Genomic DNA, 25222 nt, shown 5'->3' on the forward strand with positions numbered 1-25222 from the left:
TTTGTTCTAATTGATGATATATGGAGTAAGCAAGCATGGAATAGCATCCAATGTGCCTTTCCCAATAACAATACTGCAAGCCGAGTAATGACTACTACACGTATTCAAGATGTAGCAAAATCTTGTAGCTTTCCACACGGAGGATACCTTTATCCTATGAAGCACCTTGGCATCGATGATTTAGAAAAGCTATTCTTGAAAAGGATCTTTGACCATGAAGATGATTACCCTTTTGAACTAAAAGAAGTTACTAGTTATATACTGAAGAAGTGTGATGGCTTGCCATTAGCTATAGTCAATATAGCTAGCATGTTGGCAACAAAACCAACAACAAAGAATGAGTGGGGAAGGGTGCGACATTCTCTTTGCTCTTCATTCGAACAAGATTCTGAGTTGGACGTGGTGAAACATATATTGCTTCTTAGTTATTATGATCTACCTCACTATTTGAAGATCTGTTTGTTGGACCTGAGTATATTCCCACATGATTTTGAGATTTGCTGTGAGCGTCTGGTACAAAGATGGATGGCTGAAGGATTTATCATTGGGTATCAAGGACAATGCATGGAGGATACAGGAAGAAGCTACATTAGTGAGCTCATTAATAGAAACATGATCCAACTAGTGGACATTGACTCCATCAGTGGTCAACCAGTAGCTTGTCAAGTCCATGATATTATGCTTGATCTTATCATCTCATTATCAGCTAAAGAAAATTTTGTTACCATAATGGATGGTGAGAAGTTGACACCAACAAGCAACACAATTCGACGCCTCTCCCTTCAAGGCAAGTGTGAGAGATGGAAACTTCTACCAGGAACCAATAAACTATCTCATGTCCGGTCACTTACTGTCTTCAGTGATGTTAAGAAGATGCCCCCAGTCTTGGACTTTCAAGTTTTACGGGTGGTGGATCTTCAGGGTTGTTCTTATGTGGAGGATGGTGACATAATGGATATTGGATGTTTAATTCATCTGAGGTTTCTGAGCCTCCGAAAGTGTAGCAGAATCAGCGAGATCCCAGGGCAAATTAGGAAGCTTCAACATTTGCAAACACTTGACCTCACATTCACTGGTATAAAAAGGTTGCCAGGGACAATAGCTCGGCTACGCCAATTGGTGCACCTATTAATTCCTCAAGGTGTACAATTGCCTGTTGGGATTGGTAACATGGAATCTCTTGAGGAGCTATATTGGTTTGATGTCAAAATGATCTTCCGGGAAGTCGTGCTACAGCTGGGTAATATGACCAAACTGAAGGATGTTACCATCAATTGGGAATTTGACGATGCAACAAGAGATGAAGAAAGCTACCAGGATTATTTGATGTCATCCCTTTGTAAGCTAGGTGAACATGACCTTCGATATCTAGAAATTTTTATGTACAATGGGAGTGGCTCTACAGATTTCTTGGTTAACTCATGGTGCCCTCCTCCACGCCATCTCGAGACATTTAAGATGAACAGTGGCATCACAACCTTTTTGTCAAGGCTTCCAAGGTGGATATCATCCCTCTCTGAACTCACTTGCCTAGATATCCCCATAAAATAAGTAGGACATGGAGATTTGAAGGTGATTGGAGACTTGCCTAGTTTGCTCCATCTCGGACTTCACCTAAGGGAGTCGCCACAAGAAACACTCGTCATCAACCCTAGGGGATTCCAGAGTTTGAAGTGTTTCTTTGTTGGTACATGGGGCAGGAATGGACTGGGCCTCGTGTTTGAACACGGAGCAATGCCAAAGCTAGAGAAGCTTTATTGTGCCTCCATGGCACATGATACATACGATGTTGGTTATGAGTTCGGAATTAGGAAACTTACCTCCCTCAAGCATCTCCATGTTTCAATTAATTGTAGAGGTGCGAGGGCTTGGGAGGTGGAGGTTGCTGAGCATGCCATAAGAAATGCAGCCGCTCTCCTTCCCAACCATCCAATCCTAGAAATCTTTAGAAGTTTTCAGAAAGAGATGGTGCATAATGAGGAGTTGACGAGGGAAGGGTGTTGGTGGTGATGCTAAAGAGGTGAATATGCAGAGCCAACCAAAGAAATATTTTGAGCATTCAACTAAGGTATTACTACGGTCTTCCTTTTTTACCGTGTCGGTTTCCATGTCATGCTTGCTAACATTTTCCCAATTTTTTGTCTCTGGTTTGAATTACAGCTTTGAAGGGGATTTTATGGGAATGTCACTATGCAAAATATGACCTCCTCGTTCTCATGGGTAATGTTGACTGATCCCTACAATTTACTCCTACCCTAAAGGCTGCAAACATTCTCCAGGTCAATGCTGAGTGCCAAGATGGAACTAAAACAATTGTGGACTACTTTGACTTTACTTGGATTAACAAGACTCTTGTGGATCGTTTGCAACTGTTTCCTATTATGAACCTTGAATCTGTCGGCCTGTTTGGGAGAGATTGTTTTTGCTCTATATATATTTTAGCTTGGTGGGATCTTTGATGAATTTTTGAACTGGAATAGTTGAACTTGATGGAACCAATTATCTTAGGGCATGTCCAAGGAGAACCCTCAAACCTTCCTCGTATGTAAAGACACGATATGATATACTCTATCTTTGTAAACTCATATGTGCAAATATGCCATATTGTCCATGAAATATTTTATACTTCTAGTGGTTCTTGTGCCATGGCTATGCTCATTTATCACTCTACTTCATAACAAAACATGCTTAAAAACTCCTGCCTATGATGTACATGTATGGACTTTTGAACTGAGTTTGTGGACCATCGAGACATATTGCTATTTTAATCATGTTAGAACTTTTAACACTCTTTTCCTTTCAAAAAAGTGTGGTTTGGAACTTCATATATTAAGGGGTGGTGATTTGTATCATTTAGTTGATGAGATGATCAGTTGTGTCGTTGTAAATACTCAATGGCTCGATGTATATTAACATGCTTATTTGGACTTCAATTTTCTCTGTTTCTTGACATGACTGATTGTTGTGTTCAATATAGTGTCTGGATTGCACATAAACCACCTGGTTTTTGCGTTTATTAGTTTAATGATAAGAATTTATCTTGTGGGGGCTTGTTTGAATCTTATACAACACATTACTTTGTTTTGTGGATCATATTTTCATGAACGTTTGTCAAATGTTTGATTAGCAAAACATGTAGAATCTTTTTTCCCTTTTAGTTCCTCTTTTTATTTAAGGAATCGGGCTTTCAATAGTCAAACTTAGAAAAGAATCTCTTTTCCTTTAGATTGTTGACATCCTAGACACTTGTCAGACTTTTCGAGTTCTTAGATTATGAACTTTGTTCTTCTGATGCACACTTTGTCATCTCATCCATGACCCTTAGATAGATTGTAGTCTAAAGTATAGTTTCTCTTTTAATAGGCAAGCATGGTTGGAGGGTTGAGCAGTCTCGCCACTGCAGAGTGACCATGATGGTGGTTATCACGACAGTGCTGGTCTTGATCAGCGTGATGGTTCTGAGATGAAATGCTATGAATGTGGTGAATTTGGGTATTTTTCTTGTGAATGTCACATGTGTATTGGTGCGAAGGGTTTTGGTGGTGGAAGGCGTCGTGGTAGGAGGTACACTTATAGTCCTTGACACAACATGAATCTAAGCTATGGTAGAAGGTAACCAAATTTTGTCAATGCTTTGAGTCATTCCAGTCCCGATTTCTGGGGTAACTTTGTTTTTCATCATAATTTCTCATTATAATATTTTTTTAGAAAAATGGGCGCTTATTCTTTACGAGTTATTATATTGTGACAAGCTTGGGTGCCTGAATTTTTTTACTTTTAGTTATTTAGTTAGTTTTGTGAGTTTTTGCTAGTTTGTAGTCATTATATGCGTAGGATTATGATTGAAGGATTGAATTCTTGGAAACTAACTAGTTTGCAAACAAAAGTTACGGCCCTCATGATCGCTCTCCAAGACACCTCAATTTCTCCAGCCCCAGCCAGTGGGCGCATCTATAACAAGTAACCAAAACATGGCACAGATGAATCTCCTAATGCCAAGATGTAATGCAGACTCAATGGAAATATTACCAATCTACTTTATTTTATGTATCTATAAAAAATTATCGTGTCCCGTCTCATACATGGTTGCTTTCCCATGTATTGTCATACTTGAATCCTCCGTCGGATGCATGTTGTCAGACTTGAGACTTCATGCAAACTTCTTGACTTGGGATAAATTTTCAATTTTATTTGTACTTTATGTTTCCTTTTGATTTTCCATTGGAAATTTTATGTGTTGGATGTAGTATGCGAATGGGACCTATTACTTATGTGTGTTAGAAGGCATGATTCTGCATCTCTGCTTAAATGACTCAGCCATCTATGACTCTTCAGTTGTTGTTTTTGTTGTTTCATTTTTGGCACACATTTACTGCTTCGTGCAAAATTGCAACAACTGAGAGTCCTCCATTAGTGCATGCGTATAATTCCTCTAACATTCTTCTTTGTTGAAGAGTTGTCTTGTCACAAATTAGTAATCTCTTTGTGTCAGCCTGACAAGTGTGGGTGTACTAACATGTTCAACAGACTAGTATATTGATTTTACATACAGAACCAGGAGTACTGATCATGTATCACTCGAGTGAAAGTGAGACTAAATATATGCCTTTCCATAGGGAGAATTGAAAAACTTTATGAACTTCACCTTGGCTTTAGTCTTGGCATTGTTCATGTTATTCGCAGTCTGTACTTCATTTGATGTCCTCGACAAAGATGAGAATATGACATGTCTTCTACCGACTGCCTGCTGCCTGCACTGCATATTCTCCATATGGGATTGTCTTGCCAGCTTTGGGATGAGGATGACATCTTTATGTCGGGTGTTCTTTCAGTATTAGTCCACATAAAAATTTCCATTCAATTATTACTTCTAACCTAATATCACATTTTGGTATGGGACTACTATGTACTGCCAATCAACACAACTATACTTGCACACATGTTTTGTGTTAGACATCCAAATAAAATTACTCGTGTTGAAAATGAAGTCGAACCCCCTTGATTTATCAAATGTTCCTTTTCTATCTCTGGCAATTGTCTATTGTCTGAGTTGTTCCAGAGGACTCAATTATGTATAACGCCCAGAAGGCCGAGTCTCTTCAGTATCCGAGTGATACTGTATGTGAGCATTGGAATTGTCTGGCTTGCTGATTTATTATTAGGAAGAAGAGGCACACTTATAACTTATACACACCTAGCTTGAGAATATTTTGTTTGGCATAATGTATGTCGCATGGCAGTCCATGGGCATAGAGCTTGAACATTCGTTTTAGTAGAAAATTTTACAAACTCAAACCATGTTTCTATTCATACAAACAAAAATGTGTTCAAGTACAATTATATTGAATGGCAGTACACGATAGTCCCATACCAAAGTGTGATATCAGGTTAGCAGTAACAGTTGAGTGGCAATTTTTGTATGGCCTAATATTGAAGGAACACCCAACATAAAGATGATTTCATACAAACATATGTCACGAAACATATTGCCTTATTTTTTATTCATAGAAAAAGCACCGATGATTTCACTCACCTTCACGGTCCAACATGTTCTTTTGTGCCATATGTTCCATTTTCCACATTTTTGTTTGTAATTTTTATTCGTCGGTGTCTCAGTGTAAGCATGATAATTAAGAAGCCGCATAAGGATTAGTTGATTAATTTGAAATTTTTCCTACAACATCATCGTTGGTAAAGGGTGCAACAACTTCCATCATATCCAAACATTTGAGCTAGGGAGGTACTTTCGTGTTAGCTAATACTCCCTCTATAAATAAATATAAGAGCGTTTAGCGTGATCTAAACGCTCTTATATTTCTTTCTGGGGGGAGTACTATTTTCATATTCTTGATTTGTAGGCCATACATATTTCATATGCTTATGCTCATTTAATATATTGTCATTCTCATTGTTTGGATATGAAACCCCAACTCGCCTTCAACTATACTGTGATCTTGGTCCATTGTACCCACTATGCACTCATCCTTGGTTGCAGGGATGCCTTTCATGCGTTGATGGTATTCTTCCTTTTCCCCACTTTTTGGGCGTATATATACCTTCTGCAATTTTTCCCATTTCATCTTATCCTTTTGCATGGCTTCGGGATTCAATGCAATATAAGATGCCGGCATAGTGCCTAGCTGATTCTGTAGCTTCTATTCCTTTATGCTGATTGATGGTCTTTTCAAAATTTATGTTTGTACTTTTACTCAATGTTTTAGTGTTAGCAAGAAATCTGTCAATGATGACAGGATTGTAAGTGCTTACACTCTACTCATGCAAAATGCTTGTTTGATGATGTAATTAAGCTACTTATTATTAGTTTGGTGTTAATTTATTCAAGCTGTGCATAACACATATTTACACCACTACTTACTGGTTTGATGTTAGTTTTACAAGTTGTAGATAAGATACATTTTCAATTGTTATTATACCCAAATTGTACATGGTCATGTTGTGAGCAGATGATCTATTCTAACAGACCAAATTTCATCAGCAGGGTCAAGTGCACCATTCCACCTAGTGAGATTGAGCTCGAGTATGCTGAAACAATATCTACATGTCAATTCACCTCAAAACCAAGTGCAAACACCAGAGCCATTGCCAAAGGAGCCAGTGTGTGTGGGGTGGGGGGCACATGAACTAGTATAGAGCACATTGAAGGTCGCTGAAGATCATAATCATAGGGATTTTGTGTCTGAGTTGTCAATGAACATACAGTTTGACACCAATTGTGATCGTGGACATTCTAAGCATTGCCTTGGCTAGTTTACCTGTTTATGTGCGGCAAGCCGCAACCATCAATCTGTTTTATCAAAGCTTTGTAACTCTAAATGATGGTATGTAATGAATATATTCTATTAATTTTCAAAAAAAGAGCGAAGTTGCTCTCATTCATGTAAGAAGATGCAATTCACGGCCTCACAATCCAACAAAAACGTTGAGAAGGGGTGGAAACTACACATAATGAACATATCTTCTATTGGCGTTCAACATATTTGCCAAATGCCCGTATGTCAACAGTCAATTGGACATTTATTTGGATTTTCTCAATATTTTGCGACGGTGTGTGCATAGAGAAGTATATGTAGTACGTTGTCCCTGCCACGCTTTTGCAACTTGGTCGTTGTCGACCCGAGGAGAAGCGAGCAAGCTCACAATGGCTACTAGATCTAGGGGGTCTTGAAGGGTGCGAGTGAGGAGAGGAAATGTGCGAGGGAGCCAGACTGGGCAAGGTGGCGGCAGAACACAAGCACTCAAAGGGGGCTAGGTAAGAGGACTTAGGGGAGAGACCGTGATGATGGTGGGTTGTTGTAACACCCCGGATATAATTTACCTTATTTGTATTCCGACTCTTGCCGTTTCCGGCAGTAAGTTATTCTATTTCCTCGTTGTCGGGTTTTTGTCTCCGCGTGTTTTGTCTTTGTCATGCATCTCATATCATGTCATCATGTGCATTGCATTTGCATACGTGTTCGTCTCATGCATCCGAGCATTTTCCCCGTTGTCCGTTTTGCATTCCGGCGCTCCTATGTCCTCCGGTGGTCCTTTCCACCTCTTTTCGTGTGCGGGTGTTAAACGTTTTCGGATTGGACTGAGACTTGTCATGCGGCCTTGGTTTACTACCGGTAGAACGTCTGTCAAGTTTCGTACCATTTGGACTTCGTTTGATACTCCAACGGTTAGCCGAGGGACCGAAAAGGCCTCGTGTGTGTTGCAGCCCAACACCCTTCCAAAGTGGCCAAAACCCACCTAAACCTGCTCCATCATCTAGAGCTTTCGATCACAATCGCGTGGCCGCAAACCGTGCTCAATTTGGAGCTCCCTAGCTCCCTCTACCTCTATAAATAGACCTCTCCCTGAAATTTTCGGATCTTCCCCTACCCTAACCCTAGTCCATCTCGCCCCGCCGCCACCAGACACGTCCGGTCGCCGCCGGACGAATCCCGCCGCCGCCTCCAACCTACCAGCGCCTGCCACGTGGCCTCCCGCCACCCACCGCTGCCCGCGGCCCGCCGGGCCCGAGGAGAGCCCCCGCGGCCCGGGTCGCCACTGCCGCCGCCCGAGTCGTCCTCCTCCTCCCGCGCTTCGCCCGCACCCCGTAGTCTTCTCCTTGCCGCTCTCCGCCACCGCGCCTCGCCGGCCGGAGCAGAGCGTCGCCGCTGACGCCGCCTCTCCGCTGACGTCGTTCCTCCGCCGCCGTGTCGCGCCTTGCCGCCCATCGTCTCGCCGGCCGCCGCAGGGCCTCGCCGGCGACTTCCCCGTACCGAATCCGGTGCTCCCTCCTCGACTCCGGCCACCGCGGCTCCATTTCCGGCGATCCTCGGCGTCCGCTGCTGCAGTACTTCTACAGTGCCCCGGATCTAGATCTGGGACGAGGGTTGACTTCTCCCCGAAATCCTAACTTTTTAGCATTTTCCCGCATGCCATAACTCTGTCATCGTAGCTCCTATTCGTGCGTTTAGCATATGAAAATGTTCGTCTCGATGAGTACATCATTTCATCTCATTGCATCATTTTCATTTGAGCTCATCTTGATGCTCGAAATGCTGTTGGAAGAGGGCTATGTGATGATTATTTCAGATCTGTTTCAGCAAATGGCCTGTTGTCATTTTTGCCATGATTAATGTGTGCATGCTATGATCCTGAGCTCTACATGTGTTTTGATGTATGCCATGCCATCTTTACATGGGTGTATGCCATGTATTTTTGTGATCTTTGTGGTGACTAGCACAAGCATGCAAAGTAGCCTACTCAATGATGTTGTTTTCAGGGACTTAGAATTTCACTAAGTCCTTGTCCTGATATTGTTTTTATGCCATATGTTCATGTTGTTTCCTAGTGATCCGTGCCTCTTTTGAGGATGATCAGTAAGGATGTTTTGTTAATATTGTGGTGCTCTATCCATCAATGTCTTTGTTTGCATTTGTGGAGCACCCTAGCTTGAGTCAATCGAGCTCTACTTTTGATATAAAATGTTTCTGGCAGATTGTTAACATGTTTAGCGATTTTGCCGAGGATGTTGTAGTTGATCCGTGCATGCTATATTGTTGTTCTTGCCATGTCTAGCTTCTATGCCATGTCTATTTGCTGGGTGTATGCTTAGTTTGTCATGCCATGCTTTGTAGTGAGTGCATCGAGCTCGTAAACATGCCTACTTGTTAACTGTTTTGCATGCTCCAGTTTTTCACTCTCTGAATCTGTTTATGTTTTTGCTATGTTCACATGCTTGCAATTGTATTTTCTGATCCCTTTTGGCTCAAGGTCACTAAGGGACTTTTGTTATATGCTTTTAGTAGCTTCATGCCATGCCTTGTTTTGCCATGATATGTTCCTGTAGCATGTAGTTTTCATGCTCTAAACATTGCTTTCTGATGGTAAATTCCTGACATGCTGTTAATTTCACTAAGTCTCAAACCTGTTATCATTTGCACTTTTGACATGCTTGTTTGAACCTGTTAATGAGTGAATTAGCCGTAGTTCAGTGTTAATCTTTTGTCAAGCATCATGAGTGGATCCCTGCCATGTATTTTTTTGCCATGTTTGAGTGTTGTAGCATAATTATCTTGATGCATTTAGATGACTACTTGCTGTTAATCGCAGACCGGTGCCATATTTGTTTTGCTTGCCATTTCCAAACCGTGCATCTGATTCCGGTGATCTTCATATCGATTTCAACCAAAATCAACTCCCCTTTCCAGTGGCACTCTTAGATTTCCAAGTTGAGGCCAGGTTAAATCATTCCTTTCCAAATCTTGCATATGCATCACATATCGCATCCCGCATATCATACCATGTTTGCATCATGTTGCTTGAGCATTGCACGTGGTTGATTATGTTCCTTTTGCTTGTTGTTCTTGTTTGGGTAGAGCCAGGAGACGAGTACGTGAACGAGGAGCCCATTGAGTTCGCTTACGAGGATCAAGGCAACTCTGAGAACTTTGCAGGCAAGATGACCATACCCTCGAAATCACTTCTATCTTTGCTTGCTAGATGCTCGCTCTTTTGCTATGCCTATGTTACGATACCTACCACTTGCTTATCATGCCTCCCATATTGCCATGTCCAGCCTCTAACCCACCATGTCCTAGCAAACCATTGTTTGGTTATGTTACCGCTTTGCTCAGTCCCTCTTATAGCGTTGCTAGTTGCAGGTGAAGATTGGAGATTGTTCCTTGTTAGAACATGTTTATTGTTGGGATATCATAATATTATCTTGTTTATCTTAATGCACCTATATACTTGGTAAAGGGTGGAAGGCTCGGCCTTATGCCTAGTGTTTTGTTCCACTCTTGCCGCCCTAGTTTCCGTCATATCGGTGTTATGTTCCCGGATTTTGCGTTCCTTACATGATTGGGTTATAATGGGAACCCCTTGACAGTTCGCCTTGAATAAAACTCCTCCAGCAATGTCCAACCTTGGTTTTACCATTTGCCACCTAGCCTCTTTTTCCCTTGGGTTTCCGGAGCCCAAGGGTCATCTTTATTAACCCCCCCCCCCCCCCCCCCCCGGGGCCAGTGCTCCTCTGAGTGTTGGTCCACCTCGTCAGCCGCCGGTGGCCACCAGGGGCAACTCTGGGCTAGCCTACCAGAAGTTTGGACAATTTGAGTGTGCCCTGAGAACGAGATATGTGCAGCTCCTATCGGGATTTGTCGGCACATTCGGGCGGTGTTGCTGGACTTGTTTTACCATTGTCGAGGATGTCTTGTAATCGGGATGCCGAGTCTGATCGGAATGTCTTGGGAGAAGGAATATCCTTCGTTGACCGTGAGAGCTTGTGATGGGCTAAGTTGGGACTCCCCTGCAGGGATTTGAACTTTCGAAAACCGTGCCCGCGGTTATGGGCAGATGGGAATTTGTTAATGTCCGGTTGTAGATAACCTGAAACTTAACTTAATTAAAATGCACCAACCGCGTGTGTAACCGTGATGGTCTCTTCTCGGCGGAGTCCGGGAAGCGAACACGGTGTTTGAGTAATGCTTGACGTAGGTTGTTCTAGGATCACTTCTTGATCATAGTTGTTCGACCGTGCTTTTGCCTTCTCTTCTCGCTCTCTTTTGCGAATATGTTAGCCACCATATATGCTAGTCGCTTGCTGCAGCTCCACATCATACCTTTACTTTACCCATAAGCTTAAATAGTCTTGATCGCGAGGGTGTGAGATTGCTGAGTCCCCGTGACTCACAGATTACTTCCAAACCAGATGCATGGACCGATGATACCGTTCCAGATGATATGACCAAGCTCAAGTGGGAGTTCGATGAAGACTCTCGTCGTTACTATGTGTCTTTTCCAGATGATCAGTAGTGGTGCCCAGTTGGGGCGATCGGGGACTTTGTCGCATTTGAGGGTTGATCTTTATTTTGATACCGTAGTCGGACCCTGAGTGTATTGGGTGAATGTAATAACTTATTTATGTATTTGTGTGACGTGGCGAGTGTAAGTCAACTATGTAGCTTTTCCCTTCATTTATTTACATAGGTTGTTGTGAAGATTACCTCACTTGCGATATTGCTTTCAATGCGGTTATGCCTCTAAGTCGTACTTCGACATGTAGAAGATATAGCCGCATCGAGGACGTTACAGTTGTGGAGCTAAATTGGGGTGTTGTGATTGAGAAGGTAATATGTGTGTCGTTGAACGACATCTCGTGAAACCCAAAGTTGTCTAACGTAACAAAATACATGTCTCGCCAACTAGATTGGGCGATCATGTCACTCCCTTGATTGTCCAACGCTAATGCCCCGCGCCAGTAGGCATTGAGCATGCATGTCATCAACCTTGCAAGCTTGGAGAGGTTATTATAGTACAAACTAGATTGGTCCAAATTACATCTTAGTGTGCAGTAAGACTAAATCTTATAGGTTAAAAAAATCATGAGCCGTCAAACTTACATTGAAATGGATGGATTAGATTGCTTTTTACAATTTCATGAACTCCAACTTTGGTAAAAAAATTTGGATTTTCACCTGCAATTTTTTGAAAAACAAGACCAGGAAAATATCCAATAAAAATCAAGTTACAATGAAAAGACCATGAAAATATCCCCCATGCAAAAAAAAAAGATGGCAATGTTTTGTTGGTATATGAAATTCCAAACTCAAACACAAATTCGTTTAGGAGGTATGAAGAGCAAATTGGGGTATAAAAAACAATTTTGCTAGAACTCATCTAGATGAGATTTAATTTGGTTTCATTCATATTTTATAGCCATTGGATGTGATGCTATAAGATGCGTGTGTGCTGACGTGGGTTGTATCCATTCTTGTTTTTTAGGTGAATGAGACCAAATTACGTCTCATCTAGATGAGTTCTAGGTACTCCCTAAAAAAAGTTGTGTTTATTGTTTGACACCATTTTCCGCTAATTTTTTTTCAAACCTTACAAATGAATTTGTGTTTGAACTTATATAAAATTCAGCATGTCCATACAAAATCATTTCTCCAACACACAAGACATCGCAGTCCTGCCGTGCCCCACAAACCAAGAAGCTGTTCCGGCGGGCCCACGCGACATGGGGCCAGCACAGCTCGCGGGTAGCTTGTGGCAGCGTAGCAGAAGCATTTCCGGCACCGAAATTTCCATCGATCTGAACGCCCCCACCGGCCGGTCGACCCTCCACCACCACCTACCGGCCCCGTCGCCGTCGCCGTCGTCTCCAGCCCCCCCCCCCCCCCCCAAACCCTCGCCCCCGCCCCCGCCCCGCCGCCCCCAGAGCCCCCGCCATGTCCACCAACGGCAGCTCCCCGGTACGTGCGCCGCCCTCTCGCCCCGGTCCACATGTCTCCGAAATTTCCCACCTTTGGTGTCCTCTCTGACGATTTGCTCGGGGGATCCCGCAGAGGGTCAGGGACACGGAGAGCAGCCTGGAGAAGGTGAAGCGGCAGCTGTCGACGGGATCCGGGAGGTACCTGCTGCAGGGCCCCCTGCTGAAGCGATCTGAGACGGTATGGCGCTCATCTCCGGGACGCTGGGTGATATCATATAGGGGTTATTTATCATCAGGCGTGTGAATGTTTGATTTTGGTGGTAGATTTGAACTAGTGAGGGGTGTGGCCGTCGAAAACCTAGGTTTAATGGCTCAATTCGGTGCGTTATGCTAAGTCGTTGATGTATTGCTCGTCCTGGGCTTTTATTTGATATAGCAGAGTGGACTTTTCTGTTCGATTTCCTGATATGATTTGATCGATGTACTAGGGATTATTTACAATTTGATGAGGAGTACTGCATTGCTCCGTGTCCTTATGCTTGAATTAGTATGTTTTTGTATTCAATTCGAGCAAGGAGAGAAAGGGAAAGCAAAGCGGATCTTGCTCCATGTGTTAGCTGATAAAAACTGATGGAAATGCTAGTTATTGGTAATATGAGATGTACCACAAGATTGTGGTGGTAGAAGGGTGGGTGGATCAGTGGTTGTCTACGAACACCATACAAGGAGGGGAGGTGTTCTTTTCTTTTCCATCTAGTTGATTGTGATGTACCTAGGCTTTACAATTTGATAGCCAGCCTTTGAATAACTGTTTGCAAATGAATCCAAGAGGATCCTGGTGAATATAATTTTCTGCCGATTAGCTTACTTGTGAGCAGTTATCTACTAATTTCAGTTTTGAACTGATATTATCTTCTTTCAAACAGCTACGGAAATGGAACGAAAGATGGATAATATTGGACCCAACGTCTGGCAAGATGGAATACAAGTACGGAACACCTTGTGTTTTGTAACTGAGAATGCCAAAGAACATTTGCACAGCTATCTCCTTATCTATTGTGTTTTTCTTGTTCCAGACTTCGGAGGAATGAAACTGCTGTTAAGGGAACCATTCTATTTGATGCTTCAAGCACCATTACTTTGTCTCCTGTAAATTTTCAGTAAGATTGGTCCCTGAACATAAACTTTTCTTGGTACTTTCTTTCAAACTTTGAAGGTTGTATAACTACCACTTCAATTCTTACAGAGGCATGCCAAAGTATGACGGATGCTGTTTCTGTATCCTTTACACGTCTGATGAGCTTTAAGCATATTTTTTTGCAAGCTGCCTATATCCTTCTAGTCTTTGGTATTCCTTTACTCTAGCAGACATTGGAACTCCTCAGAAAAAGGATTACTTTCTTTGCGCTGAAACTCCTGGTGCTGCCAAAGCTTGGGTATCTACATTGCAGTAAGTTTCCGATCTATTACCTGTGAAATATCATTGTATGGTCTGTACAGGCGTTTGCAGATTTGTTTTATGATTCTACAGTATAGTATCTAGTGCAAATGCTCAACTCAACCCAAACACGCAAACTTGGTGAGCCGTTCAATCAATGTGAATGGTATTATCACTAACAGTGCCACTATCCCTGTAGAAGGTAGCACTCTCATGGTGCAGATTTAAACGATGTGTTACATTCATTGTACATCTTGTGATTATAGTTTGCATTTTTGCACTGTATATGCACCTCTTAATTCTGTATTCCAGTAAGGTCTAACTAGAAGATAATGCTTTTGAATAGAACCAAAGAATTATATGATGCCATGAATTCCTTTCAACTTTAGGAGTCCTGGACGGCTGGACCCAACTAGTGTACATTGCGGGGCTATGCTACAGTATTAGTTAGTGGGTGCAAACGAGCTTTTCCACCCAAGCTAGCGTGTGATTGTGTTGAAATTCTTTTGGGCGGGGCATTACAGATACTAAGATGAAATTCGAAATGAGAAAGGGGTTCAAGCTTCATGCTTTCCTGTTTTATTTGTTTGGGAAATGGCTCTTTCCTGATGTCTTTCTGTAATAAATGTATCTCTGTTTGCTAAGTATGTCAATTTCTCCTTAGTAACAAGGCCAGTATATTCTTCCAGTAGTTAAATTAAATATTATAGTACATACAGTTGTTGAACTATTTGGTACTGATGATATCTTTAATTAACAGTGCAACTCAGTTAGTACTACAAGCGCATAAAGAGGCAGTAAATTCTTTAGCTGGGAATGGCTCTCCTTCTACATTAGGCACGGTTGCTACTGCAGTTGCTAATGCTAATGCAACTGCTTTGGAGGCAATGAAGGAGATAGATGCAGCACTGAAGGTTTCAATGAGGGCAGCTCTTGGGTTGGGTACAAATAATTCGAATGTGGGTCAACTTGATGATTTGACTATCATGAAGGTATGCATTCATCTCGATCTAGATAGATAAATCTCTTATCTGAATCTCTTGCTCCGTATTGTTATTAACTGTGGCTGGTGTGACCATACAAACAAAAATTTCCAGCATGATTCACTGCTGAGCTGTCATGACTCATGAGTCACTTCTTAATAATATATATTGCTTTATTTTCGAATATGTTTGTATTGTAATAAGCATTTTATTTTATTATTACACAATGTACATATGTACACCCCACTTATTGATCAAACATACTTCGTTATTCACACCAGCACTAAATCACTAATATCATACTGGCCGTTGCAAACCATGGTCACACTGTTCTCTATTGGTTTCCTTATATTGTACTCCCTCTGTAAAGAAATATAAGAGCTTTACGGAGGGAGTAACTGTCATCAAAAATTACAAATTCATCATCCCTGCCATTTTTAATAATAGCCCGGTTGTCTTAGACCAGACTAACATATTCTGAATAAACGTGGGGAATTCATTGTTAGGACATAATACTCCTTGCTTATTGTATGCGATTTTGACCTTTTGTTTTGTGGCTAGCATGTCATCCTTCCAACTATATACTGACCAGTATAATCTGTTAAATGGTTACATCTTTGGGCACCAAGTTGTATGGTGGTGTGATGGTAGCTACATAATTCTGTATCCTTGTTATATACACGGGCATTGATTTGGTCAATTCTTTGTGTACCGTGTTAATGTTTCCCAGGAGACTCTCCGAGTGAAAGATGAGGAGTTGCAGCATTTGGCTAAGGACATTCGTGCTCGTGACGCCACAATTCAGGAAATTGCAGAGAAGTTAACAGAGACCGCAGAGGCTGCAGAAGCAGCAGCTTCTGCAGCTCATACAATCGATGAACAGAGACGACTTCTATGTTCAGAGATTGAGCGTCTGAAAAAAGCAATGGAAACACAAATGAAACAGTCCATTCTTAAGGTCGATATTATGTTTTGTATTGCTTATTACTATTTTGGAAGATTTAAGTGCTCTGAACTCTAATGCTAAATATGGTTAATGGATGTATGGCAGCTACGGCAATCTGAAGAGAAGGTAATTAGCCTGAGCAAAGAGAACGACCAGTTGCTGAAGGAAAGAGACGCCGCATTTCAGGAAGCATATATGTGGCGCACTGAACTAGGAAAAGCTAGAGAGCAAGCAGTGATACAGGAAGCAGCAATTGCCCGAGCAGAGGAAAAGGTAAGGGTGTCTGAAGCGGATGCCGCGGTTCGGATCAAGGAAGCCGCTGAAAATTTGCATGCTGCTGAGAAAGAAAAAGAAGAACTTCTAGCCCTTATTGGTGTTCTCCAATCACAAGTGCAGAGGTTTTTGTCTTGTCCTATTCCTTATGCTATACACACAAGTTCAAAATGAAACCTGCATAGACATTTATCCATCGACATGAATTTACACTATGCATTACCAGTGATGATTAAAAGATAAACCGTACTGATGCAGAGAACAAAGCAGCACGAAGCAAGTATGCGAGGAGAGATCCGAGTCATGCTCCGGCGCCGACAACTCCCCTCCGCTGACGAAGCACGTCGACGCATCGGACGACGACGTGGACAAGGCGTGCGTGAGCGATTCAAGATCGGTCTTGGTCTCGAGCGAGAGCACGGAGGTCCAGCTGGCCGTGGATGGGGTGGACATCCGCCCCATCGGCGACCCAGAGTGGGGCAGCTTCCAGCAGCCGGAAGCGCTGATTGCCGATGTGCGGGAGGTCTCCCCGGAGGCGGAAGGCAGCAGCCTGGATATCCCGGTGGTCAACCCGGCACCGGCCAATGATCATATGCAGGGAGGGGCAACACATCCCTGAAGGCCTGGAGGTCTTGGAGCTGTCCATTGCTTTCTTGGGTGGTTTGTGATTATTGAGGAGACTGGCAGGGATTTGAATCCTCTCGAGAATTACTTTTGTGTTTTTCTTTTTGCGCTGTTTCCGGGTTGTGTCTCCGTTGTATTTAAGTATGCAACTCAATAAAAAGATGATAGCGGTTTGTCGTGTGATTGTAAATTATTATTCACGTCATATCTCTTTGTGCCATGTTTCGAATTATGTTCACAATTGAAACGAATGTGATGAGAATAGAAGACATGAATTGAAATTTGATGCCATGGAACTAAAAAAGTAGAAGTTGCTCGTTTAGTACAAAGTTTTTTTTTTGAGCATCCGTTTAGTACAAAGTTTGATAATTGATACTCTCTCTGTCTCTCTGTTGCTGATTTAGTATAAAGTTATACTTGTACCATTTCCCCCCACTGGGTTTCGTAAACCATCTCAACTGTCAGCCTTATTGGCTTATAACAAAATAAAATCATATTTTTGTTGGTAAACCAACAAGTACCAACTCAATTGGCAGCTAAAGTTAATCATGTTGATTGCGTATAAATAATTCGTGCCCCGGTTACAATGCAAGGGCAATAATCTATTACTCCCTCGGTTTCTAAATATAAGATCTTTAGAGATTTCAATACAAACTACATATGAATATATATAGACGCATTTTATAGTGTAGGTTCGCTCATTTTGCTCATAGTCTATTGGAATCTCTAGAAAGTCTTAAATTAAGAACGGAGGGAGAACAATGGAAAAAATACAACAGCAATAATCTATTACAAGGAAAGATTTCCTGTAGAACCGGTGCAAAAAGCATATCTTCCAAACAAGTCCCAATTAGAAAAGGAGCCAAATTTATACAAACCACCACACAAACTTTCTCTGAAACAACAGCATTTCCAGTGCTGATGATACGTGCATCACAGCCACTCATCAGGTCAGCAGCGCAAACATGTCAATCTGCTCACATTGCTACCACAGTTTTACACAACAACAGCAACTCGGACAGAATAAATATACATACAATGGAGGCGGCGAAATGCGGTTACAATATCAAAACCTTACTTCTCAATGGATCAGCCAACCCATGAGCTTCTTCTAGTTCTTAATCTCGACGTCGTTCAGCCCCCCTCTCGGGCTACTGGCATTGCTCGGCGGCTCATACTCCTGGCTCGGGAAGACCTCCGACTGCAGGCCCGTCGAGATGTTGTTCACATGGAGCCACGTCAGCTCCCACAGGCTGTCGCCCCCTATCGTGCTCCTCTTGGCGAGGATCCCCCTGCTCTTCATCGCGACCAGGATGTTCCTGAGAAGGTCCGGGATCAGTTCCTGAAGCTTGTCGCTGCGCTTGCCCCGGACCTTGGTCTTGATGCACTTCTCCATCCGGCTGAGGACCCCCAGCCACAGCTTGCAGAAGCTGCTCAGCCCGAAGAGGTCTGGTAACAGCTGAAGGTAGACCTTCGCTACCAGTTTCACGGCGAGCACAAGGGATCCTTCCATGTTCCTGTGGTCCTTCTGTGAGTGGTTCTGGGCGATTTCCAGCAAGTCGTCCAGCAACACGAATATGACGTGATCGAAAGCGTGTGACCATGTGGTGGACTGGAGGCCTATCCCTTCGGTCGCTGTTAGGCATCGCTGGAGTGAAACCAATGCGTGGTTTCGCACCTCCTCTCTCTGGTCCAAGCTCAGCTTTTTCAGCGCTTGCAGCAGTTTGAGCCACATCTCCCTGATTGCTTCCAACCCTCTATCAGCATCTTCGCCTGGCTCTTTTGTATCTTGCGACCACCGGGCAAGATTAGTGACCGAATCAGCCATCAAATCCAGGGCACGAATGGACCTGTCTGTTAGACCAACCCTGGACTCGGCAAACTGCCTTGACGCTTCAATGCAGAAGGCATAATTTGATCTTGAAAGGTGACCCTCTGACATGATAAACATGATAGCCTCAAAGCCTACCCCTGAAGCATCTGGGTGGCGAGCTGTAATGGAGAGCAGCAACACTACAGTTCTCCAACCCATCTGCGATTTTATGTGTCTCGCGTTTGCTTTGACAAGCCGTGCAACCTCTTGTGTAATATTCTCACAGTATGCATCCGCTACACGTGCATCCAGCTTCAGAACTAATTGCAATGACCTCAGCAACTCGTCAGCAAGGTTCTCTTTGTATGGAAGTAACCTCTGGCATATCCGCAGAAGGCCAAAAATAGCTTTCTCCACAAGGGCACATGGCATGACTGTGGACTGAACTATGTTGGCAATATGCTCATATACGCCTTGCCAGAGGAGCACAATTCGATCTCGATTGTTAAGCGTGATGGCAATGAGAAGTTCCAAGCAGAATACTGCTGTGTCTTCATCGTCTGGCGAGCTGGCAACCTTTTGAGGCCGCCCTGCAGCCCATATCAGTGCCCTGGCAAGCTGCAAAAGTGAATCAGGATGCAAAACTTTGCTCTCTGTAAATATACCATCAATGCGGCACTTCTGGATTGTCTGAAGAGTCCTCTGGTGGGCAGCAAGTTGCTGCTCGGTTGGTTGTGATCTTGGTTCCTCGCTGTCAAGCGAGAGTAGCTGACTAAATCTTCCCATGAGTCCAGAGGATTTCCGAGGGGTGCCCATCACTGGAATGTGAGATGTGGAGATTGAGCTAGGAACAGGCTTTCCTTGGACAGTTTCAGCACAAACTTCTGAATCATCAGCTGCATCACTAGCAACACGGGCAGGAAGAAGCCCTAGCTTATGCAGTCTCAGGATGCAATCCAATACATTCCTCCAGCCAGTACGTATGTAATGCCCATATTTATTAGCTATGGTAAACAGTGTCTCAGTTGCCAATCTAGCCTTCAGATCATCTCCAAAGGCGGTGACTGGTTCCTCGACCAAAGAGGTATTCAAAAGAGTGGTGAATTTGCAGAGAGAAACAACAAGATCGTCCAAAACGTCTTCAAGATGATGAAATGCTGAGATCTTTGCGATGCCCAAGAAGCCATCCACACAGGTCAACAGAACTTCTTCATGTTCCGAATGATCAAATACCACTGCAATGGCAGCAATAGTAGGGCCGGACATGATAGCAAACATATCGTGGTCGAGGAAAGGCTGAGAATCACCAACAATATACTGGGGTGTTGACTTGGACTTCCGCATTAGATCTATCCAACGGCTGGGAGACATTTCCAAATATCCCATGCCCTGCTCAGGCGTGGTCTTAATCTCATTTCGGCAGATAGCGTGGTATAGCTCAGACAACATCTCACGTGGGAGGTCACTACCCCCATTTATGTTCCTGTTGTTTTTTATGAAGTCCTCCTCAGTCATCTTCTTCTTCACCTGCATGTTATGCTGATCAGTGTTCAGCATTATAATTGAGTAAGACAGCAGCAAAGCAGTGTCCTTATTTGCAAAAGCTTGCGGAGCCTGCTCGTAGTATCTATCTGAAAAGGCCTCAAGAACCCTCTGTATCTTCTGAGATTCTCCAGGTAGTCGGAATGTCTCCAAAAATAACCTCAGAGCTGTATCCAAGTTCATCTCCTCAAAGTCAAAGGTCTGAGCAAACTCATGAAGCACCTGAACACAAAACTCGTCATGATTGCCGAGAAAGTCTCCTACGAGATTCTTATCCAGACCAGCTGTGTAGCGGAAAAAACAAGCCACACTCTGCGGATCAAGCTTCTCGGGCAACAGATGATTGCCTTGAAGGAACTCCAGACCTTTCTTCGGGTCCCTGTTGAAGTGGTCAGCACCAATCATTAGCCTCCTCTTGACATACTTCCTTTGGCGGACAAATTTCACCCAATGCTGAGGATCCAAAAAATTCTCGCACTTAACAGTCCAGAATGGAGCATATTCATCAAGTTCCACAGACCTTAGTTCAGGGCCAGAGGTTGCATTCCCAATTCGATCAGCCATTCCCTGAATCACAGCAATCAAGCCTTCCAGTGCAAGGATGTGCATAGAAGACAAGGGGCAGTTAATAGGAAATGCACTCTTTGATAGAAGATTTGCAAGCTCCTCAAACACATTCCTGCATGTTATGTCACAGTCAAGATTGGCGTACATCTCCACCATAAAATTCTTCTGTCGACAGAAGTCTACAAGAGCTTCCATTGCAACCTCCTGCTGATGATATGTTGCTCCAAATCGGGGCTGTGCGAGCCTTAGAATTATGCAACAAAAAAAGGCCTCAAGCTGCATCTTGAGCTCATTGCGGAGGTGATGGTAAAGATTCAACACGATGCTGCACACCACTGAAAGAGTAAGCGGGCTTATCGATAAGCCAAGCTGCATTAGGTTTCGGAAAAGCTCATCTTGGACCAGCGACAGCACCTTTGGATGCCTCCCAATTGCAGACCCACCAAGCTCTATCGCTGAATTGATCAACTTCAGAGCAAACAAAGGTTGACCTTCATCATACCCGTTCAGCTCGACACCACTGAGGAGAGAGCATAGGAAATGGAAAATCTCCTCCATGCAAGTTGTTCCATATGGCTCCACAACAAGGACACTACCATCCGGAGAATTCTCATCAGGTGTGCCTGCCTCGGACACATAGCTTCCGTTTCCATTTTCCATTTGCCCGATACCAAATGGATGATTCTTATCCATGCCACCCATCTGCACGAGTACAACACAGAAATCAATTGTAACCAAATAGAGCAAAAATGTCATCTAATACATGAGAATGGTACATGATATAAAAAATAAATGCCAAGAAGCTAACCAAAATTCCGAACTTGTATAAGATCAGGACCTAAGGTGTGATCTGTGGCGTTAGCCCATACAGGGATCCAAAAGCTTGTTTAAATTCTGAATTCTTTTGATAGCAGTTCTACAGATTGCATTTAATTTGAATAAAAAAATTCTGAACTTGAACCACAGGTCGAGTAACAAAATGACAAATTTGGCGGTGAATAGTAGCAAATGGATCTGAAAATTCCATGTAGTGGTAGATGGATCTTGTGTGAATGTTGGCATAAACTTTTCAACACTTTTTGGCATCTCTAGTGAACTGATTGTGCCAAAGGGTATGCTTGGTTTGAGCCCCAACTAGCCCCACCAAAAATTTGGTGTGACCAAAGCGCCAATTTTTTTGGTAGCTTGTTTATGTTTGGATTGTGGCCATTGGACCATCCAAAATTTTGGCAAAACAGACCTCTTGTTTGCTTTGCAACCAACTGTGGTTTCCTGACCATACTAGTCTTGCACAAATTTAAACAAGCTATATTTTGTCTACTTATAGGAGACTTACAAGGGCTGAAGCTATCTGTTTTAAACCTGCCCTAAGATTGTCTTGCACGACGTGGCCATGCTGGTGCAAGATAAACATGACTCTGGAGGGCTCAAACATCGATTGCAGTATTCGCATACTACACAATAACATTATGGGATTAGGTTTTTTGTGCATCATTTAGTTCAAACAGTAGGAAAAAACAATCACCTTCCCTGCCTCTCTGCCCTACCCAATTGAGTTCTACCCTATCTCTTATCTCACTTGATCGGGACCAGTGCAGCATAATCAGTTAGGTTCAATGCATCTTCCTCAATAATTGCGATGCTGTGTTTCATGGAGTAGCATATAGTGTGTGCAATGCTGCTGCATTCTTGGATACAGCAAAATGAAAATCGTAAATTTGTGCTAGTTTTAAGGGCGAGCTGTGGAGTTTTGTGGCATTTGTGACTAATAATAGCGAAAGCAGAAGCTCACATTACAAAGAACATAGCATACCTCTGGTTTGACGGCAGCGTCGTCTGCGTCGCCGGTGCCTATCAGCGGGAGGCGGGCGAAGACGAGGCGGACGAGCTCGTGCATCACGTGGCGGGAGAAGCGCTGCAGGAGGTCGCCCTTGGCGGCGGCCTGGTGGACGACGCGGAAGCAGGTGTTGACGGCGGTGAGGACGTGCTGGTTGCCGAGCGCGGGCGCGGCGGGGGCGCGGAGGCAGGCGAGCAGCGCCTGCAGCATCCGCATGAGCACGTCCTCCTCCGCGGCGGGCTCGGCGCCGGCCTCGAAGCGGCAGCAGGCGACGGCGTCGACGACCTCCCGCAGCGCGGAGCCCGGGAGGGCGGGGGCCGTGAGCGCCATGACCTCGTGCAGCGCGGCGAGGGCCGCCGAGGTGGCGTCGGCGCCGGCGTCCTCGGAGCGCACCGCGTCGAGGAAGGGCCGCAGCGCGGCGGCCGGGAGCGAGGGGGAGGCGGCGGCGAGCGGGGCGAAGGCGAGCCGGCGCAGGGCCTTGAGGGAGGCCACGAGCGGGTGGTCGGCCGCCGCGTCGTCGGCGGCCGCGGCGCGCGGGTGGCGGAGGCCCCGGCGCATCACGGCCAGCACGGCGCTGGCCTGCGCGGAGATCGCGCAGGCCAGGGCCGCGGGGTCGGCGCACGGGGCGGCGTGGGGAGGGGCGTGGTGGTGCGGCGGCGACTCCTCGGCGATGGGGTCGATGCCGCCCGAGTTGAGCGGCCTGGGGCGGCCCATTTGGGTGGGTGGCGGGCGGCCGGCTAGCTGGGTCGCGAGGCGGGGGGCGGCATGGGGGGTGGATCTGGGGCGGAGATCCGGCGAGCGGCTGCTCGGGGGAGGACGGCGGGGAGGGTACGGGAGGGGAGTGGGAGTTCGTGCGTGCGTGCAAGACTGCTTTTTTCCCCCTCCTCGTGTCCGCTTTAATTTTTCCGCCGCGCCGTGCCGTGCGTCGGGGAAGAGAAGAGAAGCGGAGCTCGCCGTGGACTGGGGACGGACTTTCGCTCGAGCTGGTGGGTGTCGTTGCGCGTCGGAGAGAACCAAGGAGCGAAATGCGGCAACGAGGTGAAAACTGCTTTCTTTTTCTTTTCTTTTTTCTTTCTTATCTTATAAGTACTATTGTGTGTGTTCTTATTTTCCATGGGTTTTGGTTTTTCGATGGCATCGATGGGCACAAACATCGCCGGGTGGATCACGATGAACACGGCGGTAGCGCCATAGTAATACAAAAGTGGATCCGCGTCGGATGATGTACTGCAAAGATATGGTGATGGGGTTGTGATGATGAAGACGGATGGATGGTGATGAACTGATGATGCCCTCTCGATGCGGTGACCGGGACGAGATCAGACGTACTCCTTCCGTTTCTAAATATTTGTCTTTCTAGACATTTCAAATGACTACTACATACGGGTATATGTAGACATATTTTAGAGTGTAGATTCACTCATTTTGCTCCGTATATAGTCATTTGTTGAAATGCCTAGAAAGACAAGTATTTAGGAACGGAGGGAGTAGTCGGGAAAGAATGGAAGCGGAGAACCCTAGCTGAAGTGAGTAGATAAAGTTAGGATTGCTTTCGTCTTACTCTTTCATTTTCCGTGTTTGGCTTATAACATGCCCGGTTTGAATTAGAGCGGTGAAAAGATAGAAGATAAACAGCGATGGATGCATTGGAATTACAACGGTTAACCCCACACGGTGTTTAATCTCTCGCCTTGGCCGCCTATCCATTTACCCACTCACATCCCCAACGTTGGATAACCGGGGAAGTGTTACTGCAGGTGTTTGTCAATCATCGACAGTTGCACATTTCTTTAGTGTTCGTCTAGATTCTGACATTAACTGCATGGAATGACATTGATTACCGTTAGGGGATGGTTTGATAGTTTAATAGTACCATATACTCCCTCCTCCCAAAATATAAGGCGTACGTTGACTTTTTTGTCTTCATCGCACAATTTTGACTATCATTTTCACTTACCGTATGCCTACAAAATTATTATAAAGACATGTGAAATATAATTCTTTTGCAAGATAAATACGATGATGCTATTGATACATGTTCAATCCATGTACTTTGGTATATATTAATGATCAAAGTCATGCATCAAAGACCGTGCAAAGTCAAGTGTGCCTTATATTTTGGGGGACATGCATACAAAGGGTGTGAAATTGATGTAACAAATGAAAATTACCTCTCCCGGCATAACTATAAGATGGTCACCCTCAAAGATCGTCCCTGACTCTAGATTATCTTTTATAATTATCCCCGCATCTTCATATTTATCAATCATTGGCATTCTACATGTTCATAAAGAAAGCGTAAATGTTGCAACCGGCTGACATCTATCAACATAACAAATTAGACAACCTTCTATACAAGTGCCCAAAAACAAATAAAAATATTAAAAAAAAATTGCTCCCTCCAATTTGTCATGTCTCTTACAAATTACAAATCCAACAAAAGATTTTATTAAAGAGGAGACATATTTACAAGAGGCAGATATGATAATG

The 25222-nt window shown here is 44.1% G+C and overlaps 2 protein-coding genes across 2 annotated transcripts; one reads left to right on the forward strand and one right to left on the reverse strand.

The window, feature by feature from the left end:
- Window positions 1–12561: 12561 nt before the first annotated feature.
- On the forward strand, window positions 12562–17259 carry LOC125550214 (differentially expressed in FDCP 6 homolog). The gene is made up of 10 exons (XM_048713158.1): window positions 12562–12749; window positions 12843–12947; window positions 13636–13697; window positions 13786–13869; window positions 13956–13987; window positions 14078–14159; window positions 14908–15139; window positions 15861–16088; window positions 16182–16474; window positions 16608–17259. The coding sequence occupies exons 1-10, from the start codon at window positions 12726–12728 to the stop codon at window positions 16966–16968; spliced, it is 1503 nt and encodes a 500-aa protein (XP_048569115.1). The 5' UTR covers window positions 12562–12725; the 3' UTR covers window positions 16969–17259.
- Window positions 17260–17804: 545 nt separating this feature from the next.
- On the reverse strand, window positions 17805–23571 carry LOC125550215 (ARF guanine-nucleotide exchange factor GNOM). The gene is made up of 2 exons (XM_048713159.1): window positions 22709–23571; window positions 17805–21597 (listed from the first exon to the last, which is right to left on the reverse strand). The coding sequence occupies exons 1-2, from the start codon at window positions 23444–23446 to the stop codon at window positions 18085–18087; spliced, it is 4251 nt and encodes a 1416-aa protein (XP_048569116.1). The 5' UTR covers window positions 23447–23571; the 3' UTR covers window positions 17805–18084.
- Window positions 23572–25222: the final 1651 nt, after the last annotated feature.

Source organism: Triticum urartu, chromosome 4 (assembly GCF_003073215.2).
Source record: "Triticum urartu cultivar G1812 chromosome 4, Tu2.1, whole genome shotgun sequence".
In the NCBI taxonomy this organism is placed as follows: Eukaryota; Viridiplantae; Streptophyta; class Magnoliopsida; order Poales; family Poaceae; genus Triticum; species Triticum urartu.

Coding starts and splice junctions, on each gene's coding strand:
- LOC125550214 (XM_048713158.1), top strand. CDS start 12,726: ATGTCCACCAACGGCAGCTCCCCG. Junction 13,698..13,785: donor TCTGGCAAGATGGAATACAA/GTACGGAACACC, acceptor TTCTTGTTCCAG/ACTTCGGAGGAATGAAACTG. Junction 16,475..16,607: donor CTCCAATCACAAGTGCAGAG/GTTTTTGTCTTG, acceptor GTACTGATGCAG/AGAACAAAGCAGCACGAAGC.
- LOC125550215 (XM_048713159.1), bottom strand. CDS start 23,446: ATGGGCCGCCCCAGGCCGCTCAACTCGGGCGGCATCGACCCCATCGCC. Junction 21,598..22,708: donor ACGCTGCCGTCAAACCAGAG/GTATGCTATGTT, acceptor GTACTCGTGCAG/ATGGGTGGCATGGATAAGAA.